This window comes from Scyliorhinus torazame, chromosome 2 (assembly GCF_047496885.1).
Source record: "Scyliorhinus torazame isolate Kashiwa2021f chromosome 2, sScyTor2.1, whole genome shotgun sequence".
NCBI lineage: Eukaryota > Metazoa > Chordata > Chondrichthyes > Carcharhiniformes > Scyliorhinidae > Scyliorhinus > Scyliorhinus torazame.
In genome coordinates this window covers 185,452,950-185,470,401 of record NC_092708.1, presented here as the reverse complement: position 1 = coordinate 185,470,401, position 17,452 = coordinate 185,452,950, and the positions used below count along the sequence as shown (strand labels likewise).

Below are 17,452 nucleotides of genomic sequence, written 5' to 3'. Positions count from 1 at the left end.
ATAAATAGGGATTACAACTAATATACAATATTAGTTAAACTTGATACTGGAAATCTATTTTCTATTCATTCTATTTCTGGAAAATCTGGGATGACTAAGTGAACTCCTGTCTAACAATAGCAAATGTTCAGCCTCTGGAGACTGCCAGTGATGAGCCTGAGTGTAAGAAATTCCCCTGGCCTGTTTTTGCTGCTACACAAAAGAATCAAACAATGGACATGTGAATTCTGTTATTAAACTGCTTAAATTTCATATTACAAAGGGAAATTATGCCTTCAACTTCCAAAATGTTTTTTACATACATTGTAGTTTGTTGCAGATGCTATTTTAAATGGTGGGTCATTTTGTTACTTGCTCAAAGTTTAGAATTGCTACTTGAAATGATGGTCTTTACTGAACTGATGGCAATGACACAGATGAGATACATTTGAATACCATAAGTTCACCTGATGCGTTCATGCCGAATCAGTATGGTTACTGTTGGCTAGAATATAAGCCTAGGTTTTTATACCTGTTGAAGAAAATACCTCTGGAATAGATTGTTTTGGTTTAAATAAGCCCTATCTTAATCCCATAAAAGTGACTGCATGGTTAATTTAACTTCATGAAGGCACTAAGAAGATTTATTTCTTGGTGTATATATGGTTCAATAGTTGCCTGTGTTGCAAGAACATTGCACAAGCTGTTGCTCTTTTCCCCATTGCCTTTGAAATGCAAATATAAGCCATTGAAAATATTTTTAACAAAAGATACCTTAGAAATTCTGGAAATCTGCATTTTAAGAGAATCAGTTTGGGTTCAATACGATACAGTATTTGACCAGTTGGTGCCTGACCCAAGTAGCTAAATGGTGTCGTGCTAGCTTCAGTATTTTTTCCAATATAATTCTTGGGTCTCTATTCACAAATGCTGTGAGGGGAGCAGCCTCCTAATGTTGCCACACTAAATAATTTTTTCTTTAAATCACGGGTCACATGATGTGACCATGGAAGTGGCTGTGTTTTAGCCAAGCTCTGGTCTACTTGCCTTTTAATCCTTTATTTTATACTAATGCGCATCCCATAATTACTTTTAGGATATATGTCTTTTACTACGTCCCTGGCAAATCCTGGCTCGATTTTCACGATGAGGGTCTGGGTTAAATTGAAACTTCTTTTTTTGATTAAGGCGGCTGGGGTGGGGTCCAGCTTGCAGTGGCAGTTTTACTCATGAGTCGGTCTGCGCCTTGGTGATGCTGTTGACATCAAGGTGATGGCCGCCAGTGCGAATGATGTTCTGGATGATGGTCTCTGCTCCATGGTACAGGTTTTTGGTCCTCACTTTTATGAACTGCGAAATACCCTTGAGAAAATAGTGGAAGCAGAGAAGAGAATCCTATTATTTCATTGAGTGCTCTCCCTGGTGAGGACTCTCCTTCAGTCCTTGGAAATCCAGTTGCATGGTTTGTCGTTTATCCTGACTGACTCGGGAGTAGATGCCAGACGGGGAGTGCTCGTACATCTCGCTTCTTGTGGGGAGTGGAGGACGAATCTCCAACCGATTTTGAGAGTTGGCTGCCATGTTTTTGCAATCTCGATTTGATGGTTTGGCATTTTAGGTTCGATGGAGCTCATTGTATCTGGTCTTCGGGGCTGGGGTTGGTCGGAGACCTCAACTACTGGTCTTATGTTGTCTTGTCCTCATTGCTTGTCATGAAGGGTTTGAGGCGGCTCCTCGTGTCCTGTCAGGGCCTAGATTTGCTGCCTGGGCATCGAGAAGACAGGCGTGGCGGAAGTTTGATGGAACTTTGGGAGGATCCTGAATGTTGCTCGACTATCCTGTCATGGCTTTGTCCTTTCTAAGCGCCAAGAATGGTGTTGATACCCTGCAGTTCACCTGCAGATTATGCTGTTGATTTCACGTCATTGCCTTTTTTCCTGACAATGGTATATGATATATGAGCACAAAGGGGAGGATTGCCTGGTTATCCTGTTTTGGCAAAAGCCATATTAAGTCAGTAATGTGACATGTGGTTTGTGCATACTCTTGCTGTTTTTTATGTGCTATACTCCGTGCATTTGCAAAGAGGAAGTGCATTGTAGACACCACTCAACTTATTTATAGAGATTATTTATTTTTGTTACTTGTGTTGAGAATCCGTGCTTATCTCCTACTAAAGCCCAGACACATCATGTATCCCTGAGATTCTTCTTTCTGGTTGGCGTCTCTGGAGTTGTTGGAGTAAGGGGAAATGTGTGATGGTGTGGGCCTGGGCGTGGTCGGTTGATCCTTGCTTGATTTGTTGTAATAAGAGTCTGTATGCTGTGGATCTGCTTTGTTGGAGTCCTTCTTAGGTTTGAGGTAGGCTAGATGGGGAAGATCTGCGCTGCCCTCCAAGTAGTATGCTGGCTTCCTGAGTCCCCTCCTTGCAGTCAGGTCTTCCATGGAGAGGCAGTGTTTTTGGTCTGTTGAGACTGCTGCCTTGTGTGCAGTTAGTGAGGAGTGAGGTTCGTTGGGTGGTGAGACTTGGCTGGGTATTCTGGGGGTACTGACTCCTATATTCAAGAATGTGCCGGACTAGGATCAGGTCTGGTACAGTGGCTGGTACCCTGGTGCACCTTTATTCTTGGGCGGTTCCTTCTTAAAGACACTTACCAGAAACATCATGAGAGGCTGAGCCTTGATGCGTTCTGAGTATCTTTAGATCACTGACTCCAAAGTGCACGAGGGTGCAGGGCTGGGCCAGGTCCTGTACTGTGGTTGGTATCCTGTTCCTCCACTCGGAACGTTCCTTCTTAGACGGATATTATGAGAGGCTAAGTGAAGTTTGAACAAGCAGCTTTTTTTCTTGGTCTTATGGTGAGGGCCATGCGCCGGAGGATCATGGCTTATGGTTGTGTTCTGGTCCTTTATATCCTGAGACCTTCTGCTCCTGGTAGTTCTCCATTTTTGTCCTGCCTTGGTTAGTTTGTTGGGAGTAGCTGACTGCACTGACTATATTCCGAACCTATTGTATGAATATTTGCTGGTCCCCTCTGTGTTAATATGTGGAATGATGATCGTTCCGTACTGTGCATGAGTTTGGGGTTTTGTTGCATCTTCTGGTATTTGCAAAATATCCTTAGAATTGGTGTTCTGCCGATTTTTCTTTTCTGTAATTTTTAATTTCTGTTACTATGAGGTTGAAGAATCCGTGGTTGACTCCTGCAAGAGTATAGACAGCTCTGATATCTGAGAGGAGGGCATTATAGCCTGTTATTGGTGCCTTTGATGTTGCTGGAGCCAAGGGGGATATGTTCTGGTACACGCCTGAAAATGGCGCAAAGACCTTATCCTGAATTCTCATGGTCGTTGCGAGCAATCGCCGCGCGGGAAGATGTGCATTTATTTTGCCATGTTTTTATGGCCTCATCCTCCTCTTCATTGTTTTCTGGTAATGCGTAGAGAGAAGCCAAGTCAAGTTTTGTGATTGTAGGGCAGCACGGTTGCGCAGTGGGTTAGCCCTGTTGCCTCACGGCGCCGAGTTCCCAGGTTTGATCCCGGCTCTGGGTCACTGTCCATGTGGAGTTTGCACAGTCTCCCTGTGTTTGCGTGGGTTTCGCCCCCACAACCCAAAGATGTGCAGGCTAGGTGGATTGGCCACACTAAGTTGCCCCTTAATTGGAAAAAAATGAATTGGGTACTCTAAATTTAAAAAAAAAGTTTAGTGATTGTACTGGGTCAACTGTATTGCTGTTCTTCTGTCCTCTGTACCTATGTATTTTTGCTGTGCTGTACCATTCCTGTGGTTTTGTTGCATTATTTGTTAAGATGGAAACGTGTTTTTTTTAAATCAACATCTATTTTAGTACCTTTTCATGTACATCCTGTTACTTCTACAATTTATTTTAGGAACAAATATACTTAGTACTTTAAGAGTCACGTGGCAAACAGAATTTATTCTTTCAGCCCATACGCTCATTAAGACACTTGCAGTGCCGCCTTGGGCATTCGGGCACCCTTGCTCTGCCACCCTGGCACTCAAGCAATGCTCCTGCCAGCTTGGCAGTGCCATCGGGCACCTTGGCAGTTCCAGGGAGAAGGTCAGGGAGCCATCCTGCACTTACCCAGACTACCCAGGGGTCTCTAATGGCCCGTGAGACCCCCCCCACCCCAGGGTGCCGTTCCTGCTGGTCTACGTTTGTGTGGACCAGCACTGATCGGCGCCCACATACAGCCTCCCTGGAGAGGCTGGAGAATCGAGAGAGGCTGGTGAATCCCAGGCAGGTAGGTCGTAAGTAGGTTTACGACCTAGTTTCGCAAGGGCCATTTGGTCCCGCCCATTTGGGATGGAGTTCTGACTCATGGGACTTGCTGCAGCCTCTCCCGGTATTCTCTGGCTGCATTGTGCTCTCGCTTGAGTGCAACACGGCCGGAGAATCGCAGCAATTATGTGAATAAGTTTAATGCGTGGATTGGTTCAGATTTTTGTCTTGCACCACTGCAATGGTAGCCAGATGGAGGTGCTCAGAATTTGGTTGGAGTCATGTGTTCTGTGCACCATCGCTCTTTCTCTTTCATTCAGTTAATGAAAAGTCCAACATGTAGAAGATGATTGATTTCTGTAACAGGTGTAGGTGTCACACATGAAAACCTTCAGATGATTTTTTCAGAGTATAATTGCCAACTATTCCACCTCAAACTTAAAACATCTTCATACAAATTCAACATTTGGAAAAGAGAGGGCCAGCTCCCTTTTCCCTTGTAAGCATGTCTTTTTTTTTAGGTCATACCGTACTGTTGTATTGTTAGAGTAAAGACATTTAAAATTAGCATTTGCCAGTTTCTAGTATGCCTGTGGTTAAATTCATGATGTGGAGATGCCAGCGCTGGACTGGAGTGGGCACAGTAAGAAGTCTTACAACACCAGGTTAAAATCCAACACATTTGTTTGTAATCACTAGCTTTCGGAGCACAGCTCCTTCATCAGGTGATTCCAGAACGTCGGCACTGCCCCCGCACCGGCCCTCCGCCCGGTGGGAGGCTAACAGCCACGCCGTGTAAAGCCCCCTGACATTACCTGCGGATACTGCCACAGCAAGGCCGGGTACGAGGCCGCGCATGCGCAAGGGGCGGCCTGCGCCGCACAGCATGCCGCCGGCCGTGCGCAGACCCAGCCTATCAAAAGCTGACCCCCTGTAACCGCCCTCACCACCCCCAGACCACCCCCCCCCCCCCCACCAGTCCTCCTAACCCCCACCAAGGCCCCCCCCCCCCCCCCCTGCCAGCGGAACGGCTCCACCCTCCACGACTGTAGCGGCACTTGACACAGTCCACAGCTGCCACATGAAGTCTCCGAACAGTGTGAGCACACGTGAGCGGGCCGTCGGGACTCGGCCCATCGGGGGGCGGAGCATCGGGAGAGGGCCGAAAGAGTATGACGTTTTTGAGGGGCGGAGCATTGCAAAAACGGCGCTGCCCCCCAATTCCAGCGAAAAAGTGGATTCTCCGGCCGCTCGTCGAATGCGATTTCAGCGATCGGAGAATCCTTGGCATAGTCTCCCAAACAGAGAATCTTGGCCACTATTTCAATCTTTATGTTCTGGGATGTTTTGTGAGATATGCAGCTTTCATTTCCACGGGTCTCCAGTTTTGGATAGAAATTATTATGCACTACACTACAGTGCAGAAGGAGGCCATTTGGCCCATCAAGTCGACACCAACCCTCTGAAAGAGCACCCTACCTAGGCCCAAACCCCACACTATCCCTGTAACTCCACCTAGAGCCAATTTAGCTTAGCCTATACACCTAGCCTGCACATCTTTGTGGGAGGAAACCGGAGCACCTGGAGGAAATCCACGCAGTCACAGAGAGAAAGTGCAAACTCCAGACACGACAGTTACCCGAAGTTGGAATTGAACCTGGATCCCTGGCACTGTGAAGCAGCAGTGCTAATCAATGTGCCACCATGGAGGCTAAGCTCTTCAATTTTAATATTCCCCATCTCGCTTCCATATCCTGGTTCAGCCAGACTATAATTGCCAGTCTTCTGGGGCGGGATTCTCCGCAGCCCCGGGTCGAAATCGCGTTTGGCGCAGGAGCGGAGAATCGATGTTCACGCGGGAATTATGGCCGGCACCACTCCCACGATTCTCTGGTCCCGGGAGAGTCGCTCTCACGCGGATTACGCGGCGCGGCTGGGGGACCATTGACAGATGCCCGCCCAGCGATTCTCCGGGCAAAATTGGCCGAGTTCCCGACAGTGTGGTTCTAACCACGTATTATCGATTGGGAACCTCGGGTGGCAGCTGCGGACTCAGTCTGCGGCCACCCTGTGGGGGGTGGGGGAGGATGGAGCACCAGGAGGGGACTCATGGGCGGCCAGGGCAGCGATCAGGCTGCTCAGATCTCCGGACATGCGCCATCTCGGGGGAACCAACATTGTTGATGTCAGTCCGTGGTCCGAGTCCGCTTTGGCGCACGGCGCGGCCGCTGCAGGCCGTCACTGTGCACATGCGCGGATACCCGACCGGAAGAGCGGGGGCCCATTCGCACAGCGAAAGCTGCGAGAAGCACTCCGAGGCCCTGCCAGCACCTGCGGGTGGGAGAATCGTTGTAAATTTTTATATGGAAAGTCTGGCGTGGAACGCTAGCCTTTTTTACGCTCGAGTGGGGACATAGCCCCATTTTGGGAGTATCCAGCCCCTGGTATATGGAAACAAACAGATTGAGCCAATTTGCTATGCTGCACCATCTGTTCTATACAGCTTAAATTGGGTTCTGAGCAGAATTAACAATTGAACTATATTCTCATACTTCAGGAGCAGAATGTTATAAACATACAAAGTAGAAGCTGCAGTAGGCCAGTTGGCCCTCAATCCTGCTCTGCCAATCAGTAAGATCATGGCTTATCTGTTTGTGTTCGAATTCCACATTCATGTCAACTCCCGATAACCTTTGATTCCCTTGCCAAACAAGAACCTAACTGGCATTAAAATATTAATGTTTCAGTGCTTAGCACGCCTCCAATAACCTTAGTTTAATAAGCATAAAGGGTTAAAATTCAACTGCTGCATCTTCCTAATATCTAAAAGCATCGGATTGCTAGCTGCGAAAGTCAGCATAATTTTCCTTCATAATTTTTAAATTTTAGTGTAAAATGAACCCAAAAATAAACTTAATTTAATAATGCCTTCACTGTTGACCTTTTTAATTAGTAAGAACATTTTGAAAAACAATTGAGTGCCATGAAGGTCAGTAATTATTTGCAGTCTAAGAAGGATGATATTTGTTTTTCTTTACAGGACAGTAGTGATGCCCATTGCCAATGAATTTGCCCCTGATATGGTACTTGTGTCCTCTGGATTTGATGCAGTAGAAGGGCACCCTGCCCCTCTTGGGGGTTACAAAGTCTCTGCTAAATGTAAGTTTTCTCATGACAGCTGAAATTATTGTTTTATTTCAAGTGGGTGGTGTGGTTTAATTAGAGCAGAGTTGTTTTGAAATTATTTGGGACCCAAATTAATGAGAGTAAATGATCCATGTTTTCCAGCTCTAGGGAGGAGGGAAGGAATTTATGAACACTAATCTTCAAAAAGAGGTTTAAATCCATCCTCGGAGCTGCGGGTTTATTGGTTGAGCTGTAAAATGAGTCTTTGTTTGAAAAGCCATAAACAAAAGAGTATATGTTAAAATTTGAGGTTTGAAATAGAAAGAATTTTTAGAAATAGTTAATCGGCTTTTTTTATGAGTAGAAATCCTGAGCATTTCTGAGATATTTGTTTATATTGTTTGCTGCTTTTGCCTTGGAGAAAACGAGAAGTGGGCATTTTTCTGGAGGCCCTGGAGGTAGATGGCGTGCCACTTTAGGAAATTCAAAACATTTATCACAAAAAAATGCATATATTAAACAGAAGATCAAAAAGGGCTGAGCTGAAATAGTAAATTGTATTTATTGAAATTAAACCTGGCTTATATTATACATTTAGTCCCAGTAATCCCTGGTGGCCATTTCAGATGTGATGTAATACTTGGAATCTTTGATCGTATGCCAAGCGTCAAAGTAGGCTTCTGACCTTTAACTTCTCTTGCATTTCCTCTTTCCTGACACAGGTTTTGGCTACCTTACCAAACAGCTGATGGGCCTGGCTGGAGGCCGTGTCGTGCTAGCCCTGGAAGGGGGCCATGATCTCACTGCCATTTGTGATGCCTCAGAAGCATGTGTTTCTGCTTTACTTGGAAATGAGGTAAAACATCAATGCACATTATAAGCTGACAAGTTCAAGAACTCACAGGTGTGCCTTTTGCTGCAGATTATGAATGAAATGAAGGCAGACTTCCAAAAGAAATATAATTCCACAGGACTAATTTATCAGTAACTTAGATGAAATAATTATAATAACCAGTTGCAACAATGAACTGGGAAAAGTCCTGGAAAGTTGTTTGGATCAGAACAATTAGAACAATTACATTAAAAAGAAATTACAATTCTGCCTAAACATTTCCGTACTTCATTTTCCTCTTGTAAAGGTGAAACTCTCTCTTTTCAAGTCATTTTTTTCTCCCATTCACTGAACTGCCCATAATGACCACCGTTTGCATCCAGCAATGCAATTCCAAAACATTCTGCTTGGAGGTTGCTTCTTAAAACCCCTGCCCCTGCCTCACACAAACCCCAGCTGTGTAGGTGCCCATCCTCTTTGCAGCAGCTCAGTTCAGATTAGAGTCTCAGTATTTGGTCTTGAAGCAGTAAACAACTCTGCAGCCTGTTGGTGTGCTGAAATATTTCACCTTTAAAGTATTTCCCCATACTTATAATTCATGATACAAAACTTCTGTTTGTTCTGAAGTTCTGCTGCTGGTGAAATGGATATTCTCCCGCAGGAGAGGTGAGCGATGATAGTTACAGTTTAGGACAGCCAGCCTAAGCTTATTGCCAGTACTCTATTCTTTTTGTTTTGTTTCTGTCTCTGCTTTTTGTTCTTTTGTTTTTGCTGCTCCCCAGCCTTTCCACATAATACAACATTTTGTAGATGAGTGACCAGTGCTTGATCATTTGGCATTGTGAGTTGAACAGAGAAGTTGACTGAGCATTTAACAACAGAAAGAGTTTCATCTCTCATGAAAGCCATTGCTAAGTGGTTCACCATTTGACCATTTTTTATAACTAAGTTAATATGTAACTACATATTGTTCTGTACCAGTTCTGTACTAAACTGGAGGGTGACCTATTTTTTTTTGACCTGAAATGTTAGGAGTTTTGTTCATGACCCATTTGCTGCATTTTATTTATTATTTATCTAAAAAATGCAAAGTTCCTAGGCGAGCCGTTTCTTCTGGTCCTGCTGTGTTGAATGCATGAAGGCCTCCAATGAATCTGTGGATTGGACATTCTTCTATGATGTGGTGCAGTTTACTCTCCCCCACAGGCACATAAGAGGCTGGCACTAATGATCCATCTGTGGCCCTAAGCAGGGGTTGTGGCCGGTCCTGAGGACGGACCACTCTTTCCTTGGAAGGTTAAAACCAGGTAGCTGTTGGGTTGGGTTTGAGACCAGGTACTTGTTTGTCATGTCCAAAGATTCCCATTTATTTGTCCAGGTGGAATTTGTACTGAAGTGCTATGTAGAAGGGTTTTTCCAGATCGGCTTTCTTGATGGGAGTCGTACCTTGGGTGGGCCGAATAGACCAGCATGAAGTGTCAGGTGGGGGGCACTCTGAACTTTTTCTATCATTTTGTGTGTTATTGCAAGTCAGCAGAAATGTGGGGGAGTGTGGTTTGCCATGACAAGGAGCCACGGGAGTGGTTCGAGTAATGATACACATGATAGCATTCTGCTGGGTATCAACTCTTTGTGCGAGTGTGATCAACTTGACCAAACAGGGGGCAGTATTCTGCTACTGAGTATGAGAGTGCAAATGATGAGGTTCAGAGGGTGGTGGTAGCAGCATCCCACATTGAGCTGGCTAGTTTGACAATCAACTTGTTTCTGGACTTGGCCTTGGCTGCAGTTGTTTTTAGATGTTCCTGGAAGGTCAGTGTCCTATCTAAGGTCAATCCCGAGGTATGTTGGAGCTTGATGGTGCTTTAACTTCTAGCCATTCATTTAGATGTTAAGCTCTTTATTCGCTTTTGCGTTGTAAAAATTGAATAAGCTGGATACTATTTTTGAGGGCTTGGCTTGAGTTGCCATGTGTTGCAGTATTGTTCAAGTTTTCATACGTCCTCATTTAAGTTCTGGTCCAAGGTATCTGATGTCAGGGGCTTGAGTTACGAGGCAGATGCCATTGGCATACAGGAAATTTCAGAGGTAATTTTGTGTACAACATAAACAGGGTTGGAACCAGTACTGAGCCTTGTGGGAGTCCATTGGTTTGCTGTATCAAAGCTTAATTAAATACATGTACTTCTGTATGTCCAAGCGCAACTACATGTAGACAGAATTGTTGGAATGTCAACTGTGAATTACAGCATCTAAGCAAAGCAGCTCTGCAACAATACTCTATGTCACATAAATGAGAACCAAAAAAATGGAAACTCCAAACGGTAAACATCAGTGGTTGGTTTAAGTGCTTGTGTGCAATACTTTTCAAAGCTGACTCAGAAGTAGTCGAACATCTGGTTGCACATCTGTGTAAACTTCTCGTTAAACACTGTATTACTGCAGCTAAAAGACTAAATGTGATGCAAGATATTTAATTTTAGATGAAGTTTTTTATTTAAATATACATTATTGTTTCAAACCACTTCAATAATATGCATGGTACACAGTGTGATGTATAATAAATGTATGTTGCCAACAAACAAGTTAAAGATTCCTAATTTGCAAGGCAAAAATTACAGACGTGACTAACCTTGATGCTTAACAGCATTAGCAGAGTTGCAGGCCATGAGCATTATCCCTTTTCCATGCTAAGGCTGTAAATAGATGTGAATTAAAGAATTATTAAACTAACAATCATGCCTGATATAAGTAAATCCTTTTCACATGAGTGTTGGCTAATGTAATGGGTACAAAAGATAGCCAGTACAGCCCAAACTATAAAAATACTGAAATGTGGTTCGAAGGGAAATGTTTATTGTAGTTTTGCACAGGATCAGTGTGGATAGTTGATCAAGAACGTTATAAGTGGAGGAGCGTGCATGTGGTGCATTGCACCATTACGTTGATAAAACTCAGCTATGTTTCCACTTTGCGGCAGATTATATGCTTTTCAAACAAGCAGTGCAAATAAAGTAAAATTAAATATTTGTGATGTGGGACACTTGATCTCATCCTAGTAACCATTATCCCAAAGGGACCTAGAAATGTAAATACACCATGCTGATGGCACAGTAGCTTACTCCATGGCCACTCAGCTCAATTCACTCTAATGCAGACAGACCCAGTGAGCTAGGAACCTGCACACCAATCAAATAAAGGCTCCATAATATATTTCTAGTAGAGGTATGTCCCGTAATACAGCTGGAAGGGAGGTCTGCCAAAAAATTTATAATTACGAACATAAGAACTATAAGAAATAGGAGCATAGGTGGACCATTTGGCCATTCAAGCCTGCTCTGCCATTCAGTCTCACTCTTGAATTTGTTCAACGACTGAGCACTGCTCTCTGAGGTACAGAATTCCAAAGATCCACAATCCTCTGAGTGACGGAATTTCTCCTCATCACAATCCTGAATGGCTAAGGCCTTTATCCTGAGACCCTGACCCCTGGCTGCCTTTTCCTTCCGATGGACCAGCCTTCCCTTTAATCGGTCGCCAGTACCTGTGGCACTCCCAGCACATTATCAGCTCAACCAAGCATTATCATGAGATCTCTGAGCTGGATCTACCAGTTCCTGCCTAAGAAGGAAGGCTGGGGAATAGTTTTAAGAAAAAGTCTTAGAAATTAATTAAATTTGTCTGATTTAATCAGAATTAAGATGGCAACCAAACTAAAGGAAATCAGTGAGCCAACATAGTGAAATGACCCGTGTGGCTTCCACATTCCATGAAATGTGTTGATGGAACCTGCAGTGTCACAGTTTGGACTGAATAACAATAACTGATGGACTGAGTAATAGAATATAATGGAATTTTGAGATATGCGAAGCAATACGTAAGGGACTGAGTAGAGGATTACAGCTCTTACAAGAATGTGATTACGGAATATCCAGAGTTCCAGCTTTGTAAAGGGATGTTTCACTGCACTTGGCAAGTGGTTTTATTTGTGTTTACATACAATCTGTGCACTTTGACCTAATATTTGCTGCTGATTCCTTAGAAACAGTAATGCTGTTTGGATGGGGATATTTTGTAAATTGTATAAGGGTTTTTCACAGACTGTTGACTTTCCTGACTAGTGCTAAAGGAGAGCGGGGGGGGGGGGAGGAAAAGAGAAATCAGACATTTGGGTTTGTCAGACTGCCACATCTCAGTGGTGAGAGCACTGGAATTTCAAACATTAGTCCTGGTGTCTGCTTGTAAAATGGAAGAATGTCAGCAGAAGTCGGCACACATGTATAGATATGTGCTGCAGCTGGAACCGTGGAAAATTGATCAAATTGGCATGTGGAAAAACTGTGATGAAATGTTAACTGGAGTTTCCTTGACCTGACTAGAAATCTGGCCCTTGTGAAACAGAACCGCAGAGGAGACATTATTACTCTGACCTGACAAATACTACTTGCTATTGCTGGCAGTGGCATGAAGTGTTTGAACAAGATGACTGTAGGCTACACCATATCTTTGAACAAGACAACGTTTGTGTTCGGTCAAGCATTTTTCAGTTCCTTTTCGGACTCTCTCACAAAACAAACATTAGTTCAGAGAGCATTTGTTCTTCATTTTGACTCTACTGCTGAAAGGGAGATGGTGTACGTTTTGGCTCCTAAATTCTATGCTAATAATTCTTTTAGTTAAAAAGGGAAACAAATTGGTCTTTCATGGATTAAATGTAGTATTTTATGAAAGAGGGGTTAGGGATAAAAACAGCCAAGAGTCAAATGTTTGATCATGCTTAGAATCATACCGCAGTTAGATTACAGAGTATCTCGCAGACTGTAAACTATACCATATCTTTGTCATAGTTATTAACGCACATTATTTCCCCCTGGCATAGAAGTAAAATAGGTTAGCATGTTTCCAACATAAGCATATGCAGAACATTTTGGATCATCTAGCTTCCAAATTCCTTTTAAAATGAAATTTTGGCATTACAAGGCTTTCATGTGGAAAAAATATATAATCCGGCACCAGAAGGAACATTAATCACAAGATTGGGTGCTTAACCCTCATATGTACCTTTTAAAATATGTGTACAACTGTATATATTGGATTGGCTGCTACGCTGGGAATTTCTATCTTGATTTTATTTTGTCGTGATTTTTAATTGACAGAAGAAGGAAAAGTTGAATTTTGGAAATAAAAACTTATTTTTGGACTTATTCCAGAATCATTTTGGACATCAAATATGGCAAATCATTCAAAGAAGTGCCAATATCCACTTGAATTTAACACTGGTGTAATTTCCGCTTGAATCCAGACCAAAACCAACATGGTACACACACACACAAACACACCCAGATAACGTGCTTATTACAGCTAAAAAAAAAATGTATAAGATTGGAAATTTCATGATCCTGTGGTGTGCCCTCAGTGGATCAACTATTAGATAGATCTCGTGCCTCTGGTTGAAGTTACTAATTTTAAAATAAATATTAAAATGTTTTATGGGGTCTCTTTGATAGATTTTATTGATAGTTAAACTAAGATAGATGATTGAAATGATTTACTCTTTCTCTGATTTTTCAGGAGAAAATGGCAAGGAACATGATTATCTTACTGCTATGATTCACGTTTTGTGATGAAATCTGAATAGGCTCAGTTAACTTAATATTATATAATCTTAGCACAAAAGCATCTACATCCAAAAACTGTGGTTACATGGTTAAAGTTAAGGGTTTATTTCATATCAAAGCATTAGGCCGATAAGAATTCTACTGTCCAAATGTGTTACATGCAGAGCCCAAAAAAGAAATTGGCGTGGATGATTTGAAATTGCTTTTCTTACACCTTGTTTTTTTTCCTGAAAATTGCCACAGAGGAAAAGCACCAGCAAATGAAAACGTTTCCACAGAACATTTTGATCCTCTAATACTCAGATGAAATCTTACCCTTGCAACAAATAGAAATGAAAAGCTAACCTCCATCACCCCACCCCCAGCCCCCACTCCCCCATTCAATGGAGAGTCATTTGGGTTTGATCCCAGCCCGGGTGAAAGATATTATTCAAATATAAACTTGATGTTAATTCAGATAGTGTCTATTCTCAGATTCTACAATTATTTTGTGCACCATAATTCCATACCTTTTCAGTTCAATATAGATGATGGATAGCTGCCATATAGAAATCTGTATTGTGGGAGCTGGTTCACATTTCATCAAACTTATATTCATCAGATGTGCCTGTGGAAGTGCTCCTAAGCACAGTGAGGATACACTGTCCTGTACAACCGGAGCCATTCCAGATCTTGACAACTTTGCTGTTTTTCAGCATATAAAATTATTCATCATAGGGTTGCAACTATTTCAGTGTATTCTGTAATTTAGATTTGGTAAACAGCCATGTCTTCTGTGCTTCTGTTTTATTGCTCTTTATGATGCAAAATATAGCAGGGGGTTTTCCAGACAACCTTTTTCATGATAAAGGTAGAGAATGAACGCTGTAAAATTGTTCAGGAGTCTCTTGTTCATAACTAATTTAATATCCAATTGGATGTTTTCCTGAAATATTATAATGGTTTGTTAAGATATGTAAATGTGTGGAACTTGTGTATTTGATGATGTGACTTAAAATTCCAGGGTTTCTTCCTGGTTTTCAAAATGTTTTCCTATTTTAAGTTCTGTGGTGATATGCATCACTGTATATACACAAGGGGTTAATGTAAATACACTACAACTACATAACCACTAGAGGGAGCACCAGAGATGTCATGACATGCAGACATACAGCCAATGGGTCATTACAACAGGACACAACCAATGGGTAAACAGGACACCCAGAGGTGGCATTACCACAAGGGGGCACTTCACAACCCATATAAAAGGACAGGGCACACATACAGACACCTAGAGAGTACATCAGGGTTGATCAGCAGCATCACACCCAGCATGTGGCTTAGAGCAGGCTGGTAAAGATAGACTGAGTTACTGCAGTTAGATTAGCAGAGAGTCTAACTCATTTAAGAACTGTGTTAATAGTTCAATAAACACGTTGAATTCATTTCATAGTCTGGATCTTCCTTTGTCAAAACATACATCAAGGAAGCAGCTTATGCTACACGAAGCAGCATAACATAACGTGATACCAGGAGTGCCTGTTTCATCTATTTAGTTCAACTCAGCAAGATCCGCGACAATCAGCAACCGAACACAGGCACGATGATCGAGATTCCGGTTCCTAATCCACTCGGGTACCACGGCAATGTCACTGCCAACTGACGTGCATTCAAGCAACGATTTCAGCTTTACATGGAAGCATACGACCTAACTGGCGCGGCCAATGCTGAGAAGATTGCTCTTCTACTCACCATTGCGGGTGAACATGCAACAGAGATCTTCCACTCCTTTAAATACTCCAAAGGGCAGGACAGAACACAATTCCAGACAGTCCTTGACAAATTTGAAAGCTACTGCAAGGTAAACACAAAAGAAATTGGTTCAACTCCCGCCAATACTCACCACGAGGCAAAGGTAGGGTTGCAACAGAAGCAAACTGCAATTTTGATTGGCAGCCATCTTGCGCATATCCAGCCAGCCCAGTCCGCACATGCGCAGTTCCCAAGAAGAAGCGAACCGGCAAAACTGTGTCTTGCGCATGCGCAAGAAGCCGCGCATGCGCAGTTGCAAAAAGAGCGTACAGTACAGAAAAGTCAGTTTGCGCATGCGCGAGAAGCCGCGCATACACAGTTCCGTAAAGAGCGCACAGTAAAGGAACCTCAGCATGCGCAGGTGAGTCCTACGCATGACGTCACGAGCGTCATGACGTCAGAGGCCCCAGACCACGACCGTTTAAAGGGGAAATGTCCGAAAATTAAAAAGAAGAGTTTTAAAGCTACAAAACACCATTCTTTCACCTGGAAAGACAGCACAATGCCTGAACTTCGACCAGTAGATGAAAATAAGCTCCGCAGAACCCTGATACAAGCAGTTAGCACCGCCCAAAGAGATGATTTAGTCCTTGAAGACTACTACTCAGACGATGATTTCTTCCTTGGACACAGAGAGCACAATGACAATACCGAAACACAAGAAGATAATTGGTTTATCGAAGAATACTACTCAGACATGGCTGAGTTATTCGGATATGATGATCATACAAGCATCAGCGCCGCGGTTGAAAAGCTCAAAACGACTTGGCTCATGGTAGATGAATCCAGTACCATGATGCCATGGAAGATCGTCGATACATTGGATGACAGTAACCTGTCAAATACCCACGAAGAAGATGAAGCCCACAGAGAGCGGCCTGATGCCACACAATAAGTGGTCCACGCATCATGAAGAGTCCCCGACTCCACACACACAGCGATGAAAAGACTCCACAGCAAGACCACTGCACGACTCCACACAGAAAGCGATGAAAGACTCCACAGCGAGACCATGCACGACCCCGTTGAGAGCCCGCAGATCGACTCCACAGCGAGACCACTGCACGACTCCACACAGGGAACGATGCCAGACTCCACAGAGAGAGTGATACAAGCCTCCACAGCGAGCTCATTGACAGACTCCACAATGGGAGCAACTCAAGACTCAAGTGCAGTCCATGCATGAACAAGACCGTGCAGGTCTATCCACCTTATCAACCCGCAGCAGACGATGCAAGTCTGCCACACTCACGTGAACAACAGAAAGACTATGACAGTCTACCCAGATTACTTGAGCCACCAGAAGAAGACTCTGACAGTCTACCCAGCTCATCTAACCAACAAGAAGACACTGCAGGTCTACCCATTGTATGTGCGACAAGTGACGAAGGCATCACAATTCCCATACAAGATGTGCAACATCACAGCGGGACTGACAGATCTCTGCTCGTATGCACAGAGGCACTCGACAATCCAAGTGAAACTACTTGTGAGTCTAGTGCGACCACATCAATTGAAACCTCATCCACTCGAGCCTCTCCACAAGAAAATGAAATCTTGAACATTTTGACTCCAAACGAGGAGCATCAAGAAACCAAAGATGATTCAAGTGAACCTGAAATGACTCCGACACAGGACCATCATGAAACCAAAGATGAACCAGGTGAACCAGAATGGACTCCAGACGGGAAGCATCGACAAGCCAAAGATGATTCAAGTGAACCGGACATGACTCCAGACGGAGAGCACCGAGGAATCAAAGACAAAACGCTCAATGAAGCAGCAGATGCCACAAAGGACACTGACACAAGTAACTTTGTGAAGGACTCAAATTCTCCGCTCGAAATGGTCATTGAGCGCAA

At 43.4% G+C, this 17,452-nt stretch overlaps 1 protein-coding gene across 1 annotated transcript in view; it reads left to right on the top strand.

The window, feature by feature from the left end:
* Positions 1 to 17,452, top strand: part of LOC140407090 (histone deacetylase 4-like) — a 111,874-nt gene that overhangs the window by 82,727 nt on the left and 11,695 nt on the right. Inside the window, exons 10-11 of the mRNA XM_072494825.1 lie at positions 7,264 to 7,382; positions 8,072 to 8,205. Coding sequence (XP_072350926.1) covers positions 7,264 to 7,382; positions 8,072 to 8,205 — 253 coding nt within the window. The remainder of the gene's footprint in view (positions 1 to 7,263; positions 7,383 to 8,071; positions 8,206 to 17,452) is intronic.